At 41.6% G+C, this 12412-nt stretch overlaps 1 protein-coding gene across 1 annotated transcript in view; it reads left to right on the plus strand.

The window, feature by feature from the left end:
- The first annotated feature begins 6037 nt into the window (after positions 1-6037).
- BOLL (boule homolog, RNA binding protein) overlaps positions 6038-12412 on the plus strand; it is a 53553-nt gene continuing 47178 nt past the window's right edge. The window contains exons 1-2 of the mRNA XM_004468467.4: positions 6038-6964; positions 10516-10659. Coding sequence (XP_004468524.1) covers positions 6944-6964; positions 10516-10659 — 165 coding nt within the window. The 5' untranslated portion in view covers positions 6038-6943. The remainder of the gene's footprint in view (positions 6965-10515; positions 10660-12412) is intronic.

Consider the following 12412-nt stretch of genomic DNA (forward strand, 5'->3'; position numbering starts at 1 on the left):
CATTAGTCAGCTAAAGGGGTGCTGATGCAAAATACCAGAAATTGGTTGGTTTTTGTAAAGGGTATTTATTTGGGGTAGAAGCTTGCAGATACCAGGCCAGAAAGCATAGGGTACTTCCCTCACCAAAGTCTATTTCCACATGTTGGAGCAAAATGGCTGCCAACGCCTGCCAGGCTTCAGGCTTCCTGGGTTCCTCTCTTCCCAGGGCTTGCTTCTTTCTGAGTTTAGGGTTCCACTCTTCCTGGGGCTTGTTTCTCTTTCCTCTGTGTGCTCACTTCATGGGGCTCCAGCTTAAGACTTCAACATCAAACTCCAACATCAAAACTCCAACATTAAAAACCCTTCAACTCTGTCCATTGCCATGCCTTTTATCTGTGATTCCCTACCCACCAAGCAGTGGGAACGCAACACCCTAATGATGTGGCCCAATCAAACCCCTAATCATAATTTAATCACACCCAGGTACAGGCCAGTTTACAAACATAATCCAATATTTATTTTTGGAATTTATAACTATATCAAACTACTACAGGGGTGCTGATGCAAAATCAGTTAGTTTTCATAAAGGGTATTTATTTGGGGTAGAAGCTTACATTTATCAGGCCATAGAGCATAAGTTACTTCTTTCACCAAAGTCTTTTGCCAGGTGTTAGAGCAAGATAGCTGCCAATATCTGCCAGGGTTCAGGCATCCTGGGTTCCTCTCTTCCCAGGATTCATTTTTCTCTGGCTCAGCCCCTTTGTTTTCTCCACAAGGCCAGCTGTAGACTACTAGGCAAATGGCTTGTTCCTCTTTCAGGGCCTTCTCTCTTTCCTCACGACCAAGCTCCTCTGTGTGCTTACTTCCTGGGGCTCCAGTACAAGACTCCAGCATCAAAACTCCAACATCAAAAACCAGAAAGTATCCTCAGTGGAAGAAAGCCACCTGGACCAGGTCAGGTCTCCTTCCTGTGAACGGCCTGTATCAGTACTGTAGGTAAGGGAATGGTGCAAGTTGTTAACAAATTCAAAGCCTCAAGTGGGACAACTCTAAAGGGCCATCACAGGATTGGCTGAGGACTCCATTGCAACTCAGTCACAGTTCAATATCTCCCTTTGCCCAATCTTGCTTCCCTCACTCCTCCCAGATGCTGTTTCTGAACTCAGGTCCCAAAAAACTCCTGCATGCAAATCTCAGAGAACGTTTCCTGAGGAGTCCAACTTTCAACACTCAGAAAGATGAAAATTATTCCAAATGTCAAGCAGTTAGTGATGTCTGAGTAGGTGTTAATAAAGCATGATCAACATAAACTGATACTTTATAGAGCTGGAGCTATATTTAGGCAGGACTACCACTAACCCACTAAGCACCTTTTGATGAAGCATCCATCAAATGGATGGAGCCCTGTGGCTACATGGCTCTAGAAGTGGCACAGGGAAGGCAGGATTAATCTGTACAATGGTACACGGTAACCTGTTTTAGGTACAAGAGGTCAGAATGCACCAGAGCAATAATTGCCCAGTACTCAGGAACAAAGCAGTTGCTAAAAGAGAGTGGTCAAATGACAATTCAATTAAACAAATATATATACATAGATCTTTGAAACATCGTGGATATAGAGACACTAGGGACAAGATGCCCAAAATGGCTAGGAGTATAAAAAACATGAATTAAGAGTGTCATGATAGTAGCTGTGAAAATACCTTGTGCATTAAATCTAAGGGAATTAGATGAGCACGGGATAAGGTTAAAAACAGGAAGGTTAGTGGTCAGTAGGTAAGAGCAGGAAAGAGTAAATTAAAGGGGCAGGCTGAGGCAAACATTGCAGGACTGTGTCTTCAACTAGACAATGTGCTCTGGGTAGTCGTTATTGTAATGAAATGTTTCTGTATGTCTTATATCTGACATATTACATAATAGCTTGTATTTGCTCTTAAGGAGAATCTGACAATGTGCAGTGAAAAGGATTTTACAGATGAAATGTTTCCAAACATAAGCTGTTCCCCTATGTCCCCTAAGCAACTGAAAATATGTATGTAATTATACAAAATATGTTTGTGTGAATGAGTCAAGAAAAATCTTCTCTGGCAATGATTGATTGCTCTGCACTTTCAGTCCAGAAAGATGTTACAGTGGTCCTGAAGGACAGCTGTGGTCTACCTAAGCTCTAGCCTACCTGAAGTCCTAGGAAGTTTCCTCTTATTAAACCTCACAACTAAAACTTTCCTTTACAATTAAATATACCCTTAATTAACTTCTGAGAGTTAGAGTTGAGAAATGAGTATCTGATCTCACTGTTCTGATAAGGAGTGTAAGGATAATTCAGCTGGTGAGCCAAGTGTGGCCAAGACTAGAAGAATGATTTTCTCTTAGAAGTATCTCTAAAATAAGTGTCAATGGGAAGCAGATGTGGCTCAACTGATAGAGTGTCTGTCTACCATATGGAGGGTCCAGGGTTCAATCCCCAGGGCCTCCTGACCCATGTGGTGAGCTGGCCCATGCGCAATGCTGCTGCACACAAAGAGTGCCATGCCACTCAGGGGTGCCCCTGTGTAGGGGTGCCCCATGCACAAGGCGTGCACCTTGCAAGGAGAGCTGCCCCACATGTAAAAAGCGCAGCCTGCTCAGGAGTGGCACCACAAACACAGAGAGCTGACACAGCAAGATGATGCAACAAAAAAGAGATGCAGATTCCCAGTACCACCTGATAATGCAAGTGCACACAGAAGAACACACAGTGAATGGACACAGAGAGCAGAGAACAGGGGGGAAGGGGAGAGAAATAAAATAAAATCTTAAAAAAATAAATAAGTGTCAAATGATGGGGGTGGAAATAAAGTGGCAAATAGGGTGAGGGTTGTCTGTTCATTTATTCCCTTATTCTACACATATTTATTGATTTCCTATCTTAGGTCCTATGCAGTACATTCTATATTATATAGTCTATATCTAAATAGTTGCTCATAGTAAACAGCATAATATATCCAATGAATTAATTCTTCACAAGGAATTTTCCAATGAATCAGTATTGCTCTAATCTCAGTCTTCTATGTGACACCCTCTCCAAGTTTAAGTATTGTATTCCTGTATAGGAAAAGAAAATCTGAACTGACTTCTTTTGCTAATTTAAGGCAGATTTTTTTAAAAACCCTGCCCCTTACCTCTCCTATATCAAACATTCAACCATCATAGAGAAAAAGAAAGCACCTAATAATCTTCCCAAAGTAACAAATAGGTTAATAGACCTGAAAACAAGAAAATGGAAACAGAGACATTTTCTAAACATGTCTTTTCATGTTTTTTTATTTACCAAGTTAAATTTTTCCCTGATATGGGCTCCTTCTCCACCTGGCAACTCCTCTACAGCTACACTTAGCATGCAGAGTATATAAGCTTTCTATTTACTTAGACCTCAGGTTGCTGGAAAGCAGGAACCAGCTCCTAACCATTATCATATACCAAGACCTAAAAAAGCTGGTCCACAGGAGACTTGCAATGGTCACTGTGGTGGTTTGAAGCTGTAAGTATCCCAGAAAAACATGTTCTTAAATCTAATCCATTCCCTGTGGGTGTGAACATGTAGTAAGTAGGACCTTTTGATAAGGTTACTTCAGTTAGGGTGTATGTAGCTTAGCCCAATCAGGATGGGTCTTAATCCTATTACTGGAGTCCTTTATAAATGAAATGAATTCAGACATGAGAGAGACAAAGCTACAGGAAGCAAGAGGCTACACAGTCAGAACCTGGAAGAGAAGGGAGAGACCAGTAGATGCTGCCATATGCCTTATCATGTGACAGAGGAGACAAGGATCACCAGCAGGCAGCCCCAGATGCTAGTATTCAGGGAGAAAGCATCACCTTGATGATGCCTGGATTTGGACCTTTTTTTTTTTGCCTCAAAACTATAAGCTAATCAATTCCCATTGTTTAAGCCAACCCATTTCATGGTATTTGCTTGAGCAGCCTAGGAAACTTAAAACAGTCATCTAAATCTGTAAGCTAAAGCTCCCACCTACCCACCCAGACTACAATTTAGCCTTTTAAAAAAGATTTTATTAAAGATATTAATAAAACCTATTAATATCTTTAATATATTATTAAAGATATTATATTATAGTTTATTAATATATATATTTATAATATATATAATATAAATATATTTTTATATATAATATATATATTTTAAGATATTAATATAACCTATTAATATCTTTAATATATTAAAGATAAATATTTCTCTCCCCCATTCCCACCCCCACTGTCTGCTCTCTGTGTCCATTCACTGTGTGTTCTTCTGTGTCTGCCTGTATTCTCATTAGGCAGCTCTGGGAACTGATCCTGGGACCTTCCAGAGTGGGACAGAGGCAATCATTCTCTTGCACCACCTCAGCTCCCTGTTCTGCTAGGTCTCTTATTGTCTCTCCTCTGTATCTCTTATTGCATCATCTTGCTGATGCTTCTACATCGGCTGGCAATCCTGCGCAGGGGGGCACTCCCACGTGGGCCGGCACTCCACATGGGCCAGCTGCACAGGCCAGCTTGCCTTCACCAGGAGGCCCTCGGCATCAAACCCTGGACCTCCTACATGGTAAACAGGAGCTACATCCGTTTCCTAATTCAGCCTTGACAGTGGCCTTTACCCTGCTTTGGACACCATGCTCCACAAGTTGTCTTTTGTGCTCCCATAGACCTTTGATCATGCTTCATATCATTTATTCTGCTTGTATTTCACATAAGTTTATTTTGCATATAATTGAGTATTTAATTTTTTTCTCTACTTCTAGTTGTAAACACCTTGAGGTCAGAGGTTTGATCTTGTTCATCTTCCTATTTCGCACAGCACAACCATTATATATTGCACATAATAGGAACTCTATAAATGTCTGATTATAAATTAAATTGAACCATATAATTCTCATGATTTAACCAAGTTTTACAGTCACAAATTCCTTTTGGAGTAATAATTAAGAGTAGATGCAGAAAAGAGAACTACCATTCTGTCAATAGAGTACCCAGATTTCCATAGCCCAGCACAGGCCTTGAAATACAGTCAACATTCCCTAAATTTTATTGATTAATTTGTGTCAGACTAAACACCTACTCTGGTAAGTAATTTTTTTTAGAGAACAGTCTTCAAAAAGGACTTGGGCAAAAAAGGGGATATAACATCCACTGAAATCTATCATTACTATTATAAAAGTGCCTAAAAAGAAGATCAGTTCTAATGGTAGTGAAGAGTAAAATTAATATGCTCCATAATGAGTTTCAATTTGAATAGTTTGTATACTATTCCTACAGAAACTAAAACCTGAGAAAATTAGCTTAAATTACATGCAGAAATTTATAATGATATTTAGAGTGTTTTTTCGGATGCTTTATGCAACAAACAAAAGATAAATTTCCCATTTTATTTTTGGTAAACAATATGAAGATGACCTAATCTTTGAACAGATTAAATATTAATAAAGTCACTTTGCTTATTTCTTAATCCTTTCTCTTGGATAAAATAACCCATAGTCAAACTTTTGCAACAGCACAAAATTACCGATGCAAACTTTAACAGTTGTTGCTGATTTTTAAGAAATACATTCCAACATGTTTAAGATCAGACCGACCCAGGGTTAATGCCTTTATAGTTTTAATCTTGACCAATTTACTCAACTTCCAAATCTCCATTTCCTCACCTATAAAATGTAGATAAAAGGAGTATCTGTCTGAAGGATTACTGTGAGAATAAGATGATTAGATGATACTGATTATAAAGCGCTGTACCTGGCAAGAAGTTAGCAGTTGGTCAATGGTTGCTATAAAAATCATCATGATTATTATTTATAAACTTACTTAGTTGTCATTGACAGTTTGATTATATTTTACTCCACATATTTACATACTTACATATAATTTTATATACGCTCATTCTTTAGGTCTGTAACTCTCAACTACCTTTTAGAAATAGTCTCAACACAGCAGTCTTCTTTCAAAGAAAACCCCGTGGCTTTTGGAAGCTAGAGCCTCTCCAGCTACGTCGCACTATCCTTAAACCCTCCCGCGCGCCCGTGACTTGATCACCGACCCACTCCTGAGGCTGGACCGGGAGCCGGCCGTGTTCAGCAGAGTCGGGGCTCATCTGACCCACCCGGTGCACGAGACTGAGGCGGGCGCTGGAGTCCGCACCCGGCTGCGCTACGGGTCCTGACCAAGCCGCCTGCGTCGCCCCCGCCCGTTCGGTGGGGATGACTGACGGCGACAACAGGTGCAGCAAGGCGTCCGCGGCTTCTTGGGAAACCCCTGTTTCGGTGCGTCAGGCCCCGGGGGTCAGAGTTGGACTCTGGAAACCGCCTCCTCGCCTCGCACCAGCGTTCGGAAATCGCCCCTCAACCCGCTTATTGCTCCTTAGTAAAACCTGCAGGTCACCTCAACCTCTCGAAACCCAGGAGTCCCAGAGGCCGACTTTTCGTCTCTAAGGAGGCGAGAGGGAAAGGCTTTCGGTGCATGGAGCTTTGCATAACCGTTCGCTCTCTCCTCCCCAGCTGTTCGAAAGCAGGCGAGAGTAGCCCCAGAACCGAGTCCTCGACCCGCACACCCTACGCCCGCCCAAACCGGCTGCGTGCTCGGCCCCTGAGACGTCCCGGCTCCGCGACGAGGGGCCACAGCCGAAGCCCGCCCGCCCGCGTCCCTCCCCGGCTTGCGGCGCCCGCACGTAGTGCCGCCCGCCGCCCCAGGCGACGCCACCTGCCCCCGCACCGCCGACCCCGTCACCCCCGCCCCCGTCCCGGAGGGTGGCAGGTTCAGGCCCCGGGTCGGAGCCTGCGCCCCTGCAGCTGCCACCGCCGCCGTCGCCGCCAGGGGGAGAGAGTCTCCAGTCGGGAAACGTGGTGTCGCTTCTTGGTGTGACGGCGCGTTCAAACTTTAGGATTCAGTTCCTTTCCGCACCCCACCCCGTTTTTGAAGAGCAGAGAGGAAGATGGAGGCCGAGGCCGGGACGGTGAGTACGGCGGTCAGGGTGCCGGGCCTCAGGCCCTGGGCCCCGGGGAAGGAGGGAAAAGCAGCAGCTTGAACCCTGTCCCTGAGAAGCTGGAACAGCGAGATTTAGAGCCCACACTCCCGCTATTTTGTTAGGAAGAAACGTGGCCACGGTGCCCAGCGACCGCCGCGAAGAGCCGCCTGCCTGCAGGCCCCTTCGGATTGTGTTGTGCTGTTGGGAGGGTGCGGCCGCCGGGCCTGGACTGGGTGTAGGCCGGCCTAGGGCCTCGGAAACGGCTAAGAGGTTTCAGGAGGCAGCCGGGAGCTAGGCCATGTGCGTAATCAAGGCCAGGCCAGATAAACCGCTTTCCCGCCGAAACTGGACTCGGCCTGGTCGTTGACGCTCGCTCCGCCCAGCAGCTACCGTGAAGAGTGGCCGTCGCCTCCGGTCCCCGACTGGTCGGTGGGGACAGGGAAGCCTGACAGGCCTGGGGGGTAGGGGCGGAACCTGTGGCCAGGACGGACGGGGAGACCCCAGCTGGGGTGCGCGCCTGAGCGCCAGGGCCTGGCGGGGGAGGGGGGCAAGGGGGTGGCGGAAGGCCAGGCCGGCCCGAGGGGCCGCAGCAACGTGCCGCCGCACCCCGCCCCGCGCCCGGGCGACGGCCAATGAGCGCGCTACGAGCCGGCCGTGGGGCGGGCTGCGCGCGAGACCGACGCCAGGTCGGTGCCGTTGAGGGTTCCCGCCACTGCTGCTGGCGGGTTTACGGAACAAAATTTCTCGCTGGTTAGCCTTCTTTTCCCTCCCGCACTTTGGTGGGGAGGGGTTGGATCCTCGTGTCAGTGCCCAAGTCCACGATGACACGAGAGAATCCGAGGAAGGTGTTGCCACGGCCATTTCCCCCAGCGCCTCGACATGCTGGCCTCGAAGGGGAAGGAGCGCCGAGGCCCTGATAGCGACGGTTAGCCCGCTCTCTTCCTCATGTCTTCATTTGCAAAGTAGATGATAGGTTTCAACGTTAATTCTCAAGGGGAGGAGGCAGTGAGGGGACATTACCTTGGAGGAGAATTTCAATCACCTGTTTAGTATTTGAAGTTTTACTTAGCGGAGAACCCCTCCCACTAACCCAATAGTATCACCTATTCAGATGCATTATACACTTGCAAAATTACGGCCAGTAGAATTTGAGGCTTGCTCAAATTGCTTTATTGTTGGACCTAATGCATCTCGTTAAACTCTAAGTAATTTAGATGTTGTGTCTCTACCTTACAACTAACATTTCAGTAATAACTAAGCCATTATTCATACTATATTCTTCAGCCCCCAGCCTTGTGGTTGGCACATTGGGAGCAGGTCTCTCCTGAAGAAATAATACATTCATTTAACAGATACTTATTGAGCACCTGATAATATGCTGGCACTACTTTAGATCCTGCGATGAACAAAATAGGGAAAACTCCTGCCCTCCTGAACATTACACTCTGGTGTAAGGAAACAGACAAAACTAAATTATATGGTATGTTAGAAAGTGGTAAGTGATACTGAGAAAAGGCAGTTGGAACCCGCAATAAAGCAGGATCCATAAAGACTGGAGAATGAAGTGAATTGCATGTCGAAGTTGACATTTTTCTTATCAGTGAACATTCTTTATTTAGTTTCTCAAGATTGGAAATAAAGCATTCTCTTCACCTCCATTTATGTCATCCCTCAATGAAAAATAATGGAATTTGACTTTTCCTCAAATTTGAGAACGAGTTCATTTATTGAACTTTGACTTCGTTTTTAAGAAGGGAATTTTATGAAGACTTTTTTTTTTTTAACTTAGCAAATAGGTAGTATCTAAAACAGGAAGAGAGACAAGGTTATATTTACTGTAGCTATTATGTTATCTCTAACAATGCAAATTCACAGTTTGGAAAATAAAATCAAGCAACCCGTTGATGCTAGGATGTATTCATCCATTCTGAGTACTGTACCCTACTGAGTAAAGTTACTGAAGTTATAAATCTCCATATCTCAAAGACAATGCTGTTAATATTGGATTCCTGGTTTCTTTAATTGGAAACTACAACATAGCAATAATTAAATGGCTTTTCTGGGTTTGAAAGATGTGGTAATGAATTCTTTTATTGAGGAGTAGGTGTTTTCCCTCCTTAAGACTAGATCAGAAAGAAAGCCAGCAAAGTCCAACCTCTAGCCCATAGCCACAGCTGGCTAATTATTTCTCTGTCCATCTTGCAGAGATTGTTAGGGTTTATGGTTTTATTGACCAATTAAGTGAAAGAGGAGAATAAATGTGAGAAAGAACAACAGCTCCACTACCTAGGTTGGAAGTTTTTCATGTATTTGTTTCTCAGAGAATTGGAATTATAAGCAATGAGTTTTTTGAAGCACTCATTTGGTAGGCTAAACCATCTCAGAAATCTGGTTAATGTTCCCAGAAGAAAAATAGTTAGCAAGTTGTTGAATTGGTTCCCCTTCAAAATTCTATTCTCAAGTCTTGTTTGTTTCAGATATTCTTAAGAGTCTACTATCTTGCCATTGTGCAAAGGCTTATATATTGATAGGTATTTATTAAAATTTAATTTAGGCCCTCTGACTTAGAAATGTGAGCATTAAATAGCCTGAGCTCAGTTCTTTGGTATGATAATTATTCCTTTAAGTTGTAAAATATTTATTTACAAAATCAGGCCAATCTTCAAATTGACAAGTGCATTTAAAATTTGACTTTAAAGCCGAAAAACAGTGAATTTGAATGTCAGCATTTCTCTACTGACCTATCAAGACTACCAAGAGTACACCTCTAGTTGAATATAGTTGAGTTAGTTGACTTGTTGCAACAAGGGAGAACATATACCATTACACCATGGGGCCTCTTAGTAAAAGGGTGTTCAAAAGAACTTATTACATGATTTAGCCTGTATCAGGTGATTTGGAGAGATGGTAGAAGGGCTTTGCTCTAGATTGCATATTGTCAGGAAATAGTAATTCTGTGATTGGGTATGTTAGTACTTACTAGAAGGCCAGCAAAATGGATCAAGGATGAAGCTGTGAATGGTTTTTTGTTTTTTTAAATCAACCAGGATGGAGGAATATTTGGTCATTTTTATGGTTTTGAGAATGTTCTTGTTTTTGTCAGTGCTCCGACATGATTATGGAGGGGTTTAGGTTTTATATTTTATATTGGCCTTATCTGATGTTGGTGTTCTGTTAACATGAGAACGCCACAGCCTAGCTATGAATGCAAGTCTTACCCCTAAAGAACCCCAGGGTTTATGTGCTTGTGCCAGACCAACTCCCAGCTCTCTGGGGATGCTCTTCTCTGTCCCAAACTTCTTTTTAGTTTGATATTTTTCCATAAAGATCTTTTCTATAGTTGAGTACATTCTAAATTTGCTATATTTTTTGTTCACCCAAAAAGCTATTAGCTGTAATTAAAATCCTCATAGTAAGATAAAAGAAAGTCATTACTGCATTTTGTCTAAATGACTTATCTTTTTGAAAGATCCATATGTCCTAAGTCTACAACAAAACTGTACCCAGTGCTAAAAGTTTAAAAGAATTTTATTTTACAGCAAACATCAAATCAGACGCAAACAGATTCATTATCTCCATCCCCTAATCCTGTGTCACCTGTGCCTTTGAATAACCCAACAAGTGCCCCAAGATATGGAACAGTGATCCCTAATCGCATCTTTGTAGGAGGAATTGACTTTAAGGTACCTATTTATGCATGCAATATAGTGTGTTTTTTTGCGTAAGAAGTTTTTTCATTTCTCAGAAATGGTTTCTTTGTAAAACTATAAAAAATAATATATTTGCATAATGATTATTAGGTTTCAAATTATCTTAAGATAAATAGTATTTTCAATAGCTATTTAAGTTAAGTAGGGCATGTATAATTGTCCAATTGAACATACAGGGAAATTGAGGCTCACTGATTGACTGTAGGCTCCAAGCCAATTACTTGCAGAAGGAGGACTATAATACTAGTTTCCCAACTCATAGCTCCCTGTTCCTCATTTCACATACCACCATAGTAAGTAATACTTTCTTATATAATATTATATTAGCACAAGTAATATTCAATCATAATTTTCAAAAGCAGACACTATTTTAAAAAAGTCTTATGAAATCCTGTTTCTTTACTTCATGTTCAAGAATTTCCTGAGCAACCTAGATGTCATCTTTTGCAAATTACTTTCTATGATATGATTCAGAATTTGCACCAAAAAAAAGGCCTGTGTCCTTGTCAAATTAAAGTATTTTAGTTGTAATATATTTAAATCATGTACAGCCATTTCAGTCTTTCAAAGACACATTGTGAGATATTTTGCAGCACCGCCGTACAGGGTAGTGGTAACCACCTATAAGAAAGGCATGCTTGGCTATTTTAAGTGGAATCCCCTTACTTCCCAAGTGTATTTATAGGATTTCCAAGCTCCCAGGATATGTATCAGAAACTACAGGGAGAGGTTGTATTTTTCAATTAAAAAATAAGTCTTGTGCAATTAGGATATATTTGACATTTATAACTCAATATTTTGTATAATCAGTCTGTCACAATTTGGAATTACATTTTCCCTGTTTAAAATAAATGTTATACTTAGTGTATCTACCGAAATAATGAATCTATACTTAGTGTTTTTGCCAAAATAATGAGTCTTAAGCAAATAACGTGATTATTTCAGTAAAAGGAAAATAAGAAAAATGGTTTCTCTTGAAATTATTATTTTTTAACACATTTTCTGTTTCTTTGGGAACTATTAATGACTGACCAGAAATATTCAGTTTGTGTATTATTGTTCAGAATTCATTTACATAATAATAGTTTAGTGTTCTTTAAAACTAAGTCGGCAATAAATATCAACACTTGCATAGGTAGGTTATTCTAGGTTACTGAAGCCCTTCAGCTATAGTGTGAATTTTGGGGGCCATTATTACAATACACTTAATAGCTTTAAGGTAACACCTAGGCACTCATTCCTTTATACTTATATCCTTTTCAAAACCATACATAAATGTCACCAAGGAAATAGTTCAGTGTAATAGCAAGCAGCCTTGGGCTTTTTCAACTTCTTAACTCTTAGAAGCCTAGAGCCTGTTCCTCTTAACACTTAATTATCTTGACTTTTGGTGTCTTCTCAGCAAAAAAGTGGAGCTGCAAAATTGAGCTAGTGATTCTTATACCAGAGAATAGTTTAAATTAATTTGTTTTCAAATCTCTAACACCAATCCTTATTCTAGCATTGATTCCATTTTCTGTTTGTTGGAATAAAAGACAGTATTCTTAGATTATTTCAGTATTTGTTGTTATCCAGCTCTATAGGCTTTATGTTACCAACTAAAAAAAAAATGATATGTATAACTAGTGAGGTAGCCCCAGAAATCCAAGAGGCATTGCTTTGCTGTTAACCATGTTTTTTGTTTCCATTTGCATAAAACAAATCGTTTCTAGGGACATATAAAGTT

The sequence above is a fragment of the Dasypus novemcinctus genome, chromosome 7, assembly GCF_030445035.2.
Source record: "Dasypus novemcinctus isolate mDasNov1 chromosome 7, mDasNov1.1.hap2, whole genome shotgun sequence".
Classification (NCBI taxonomy): domain Eukaryota; kingdom Metazoa; phylum Chordata; class Mammalia; order Cingulata; family Dasypodidae; genus Dasypus; species Dasypus novemcinctus.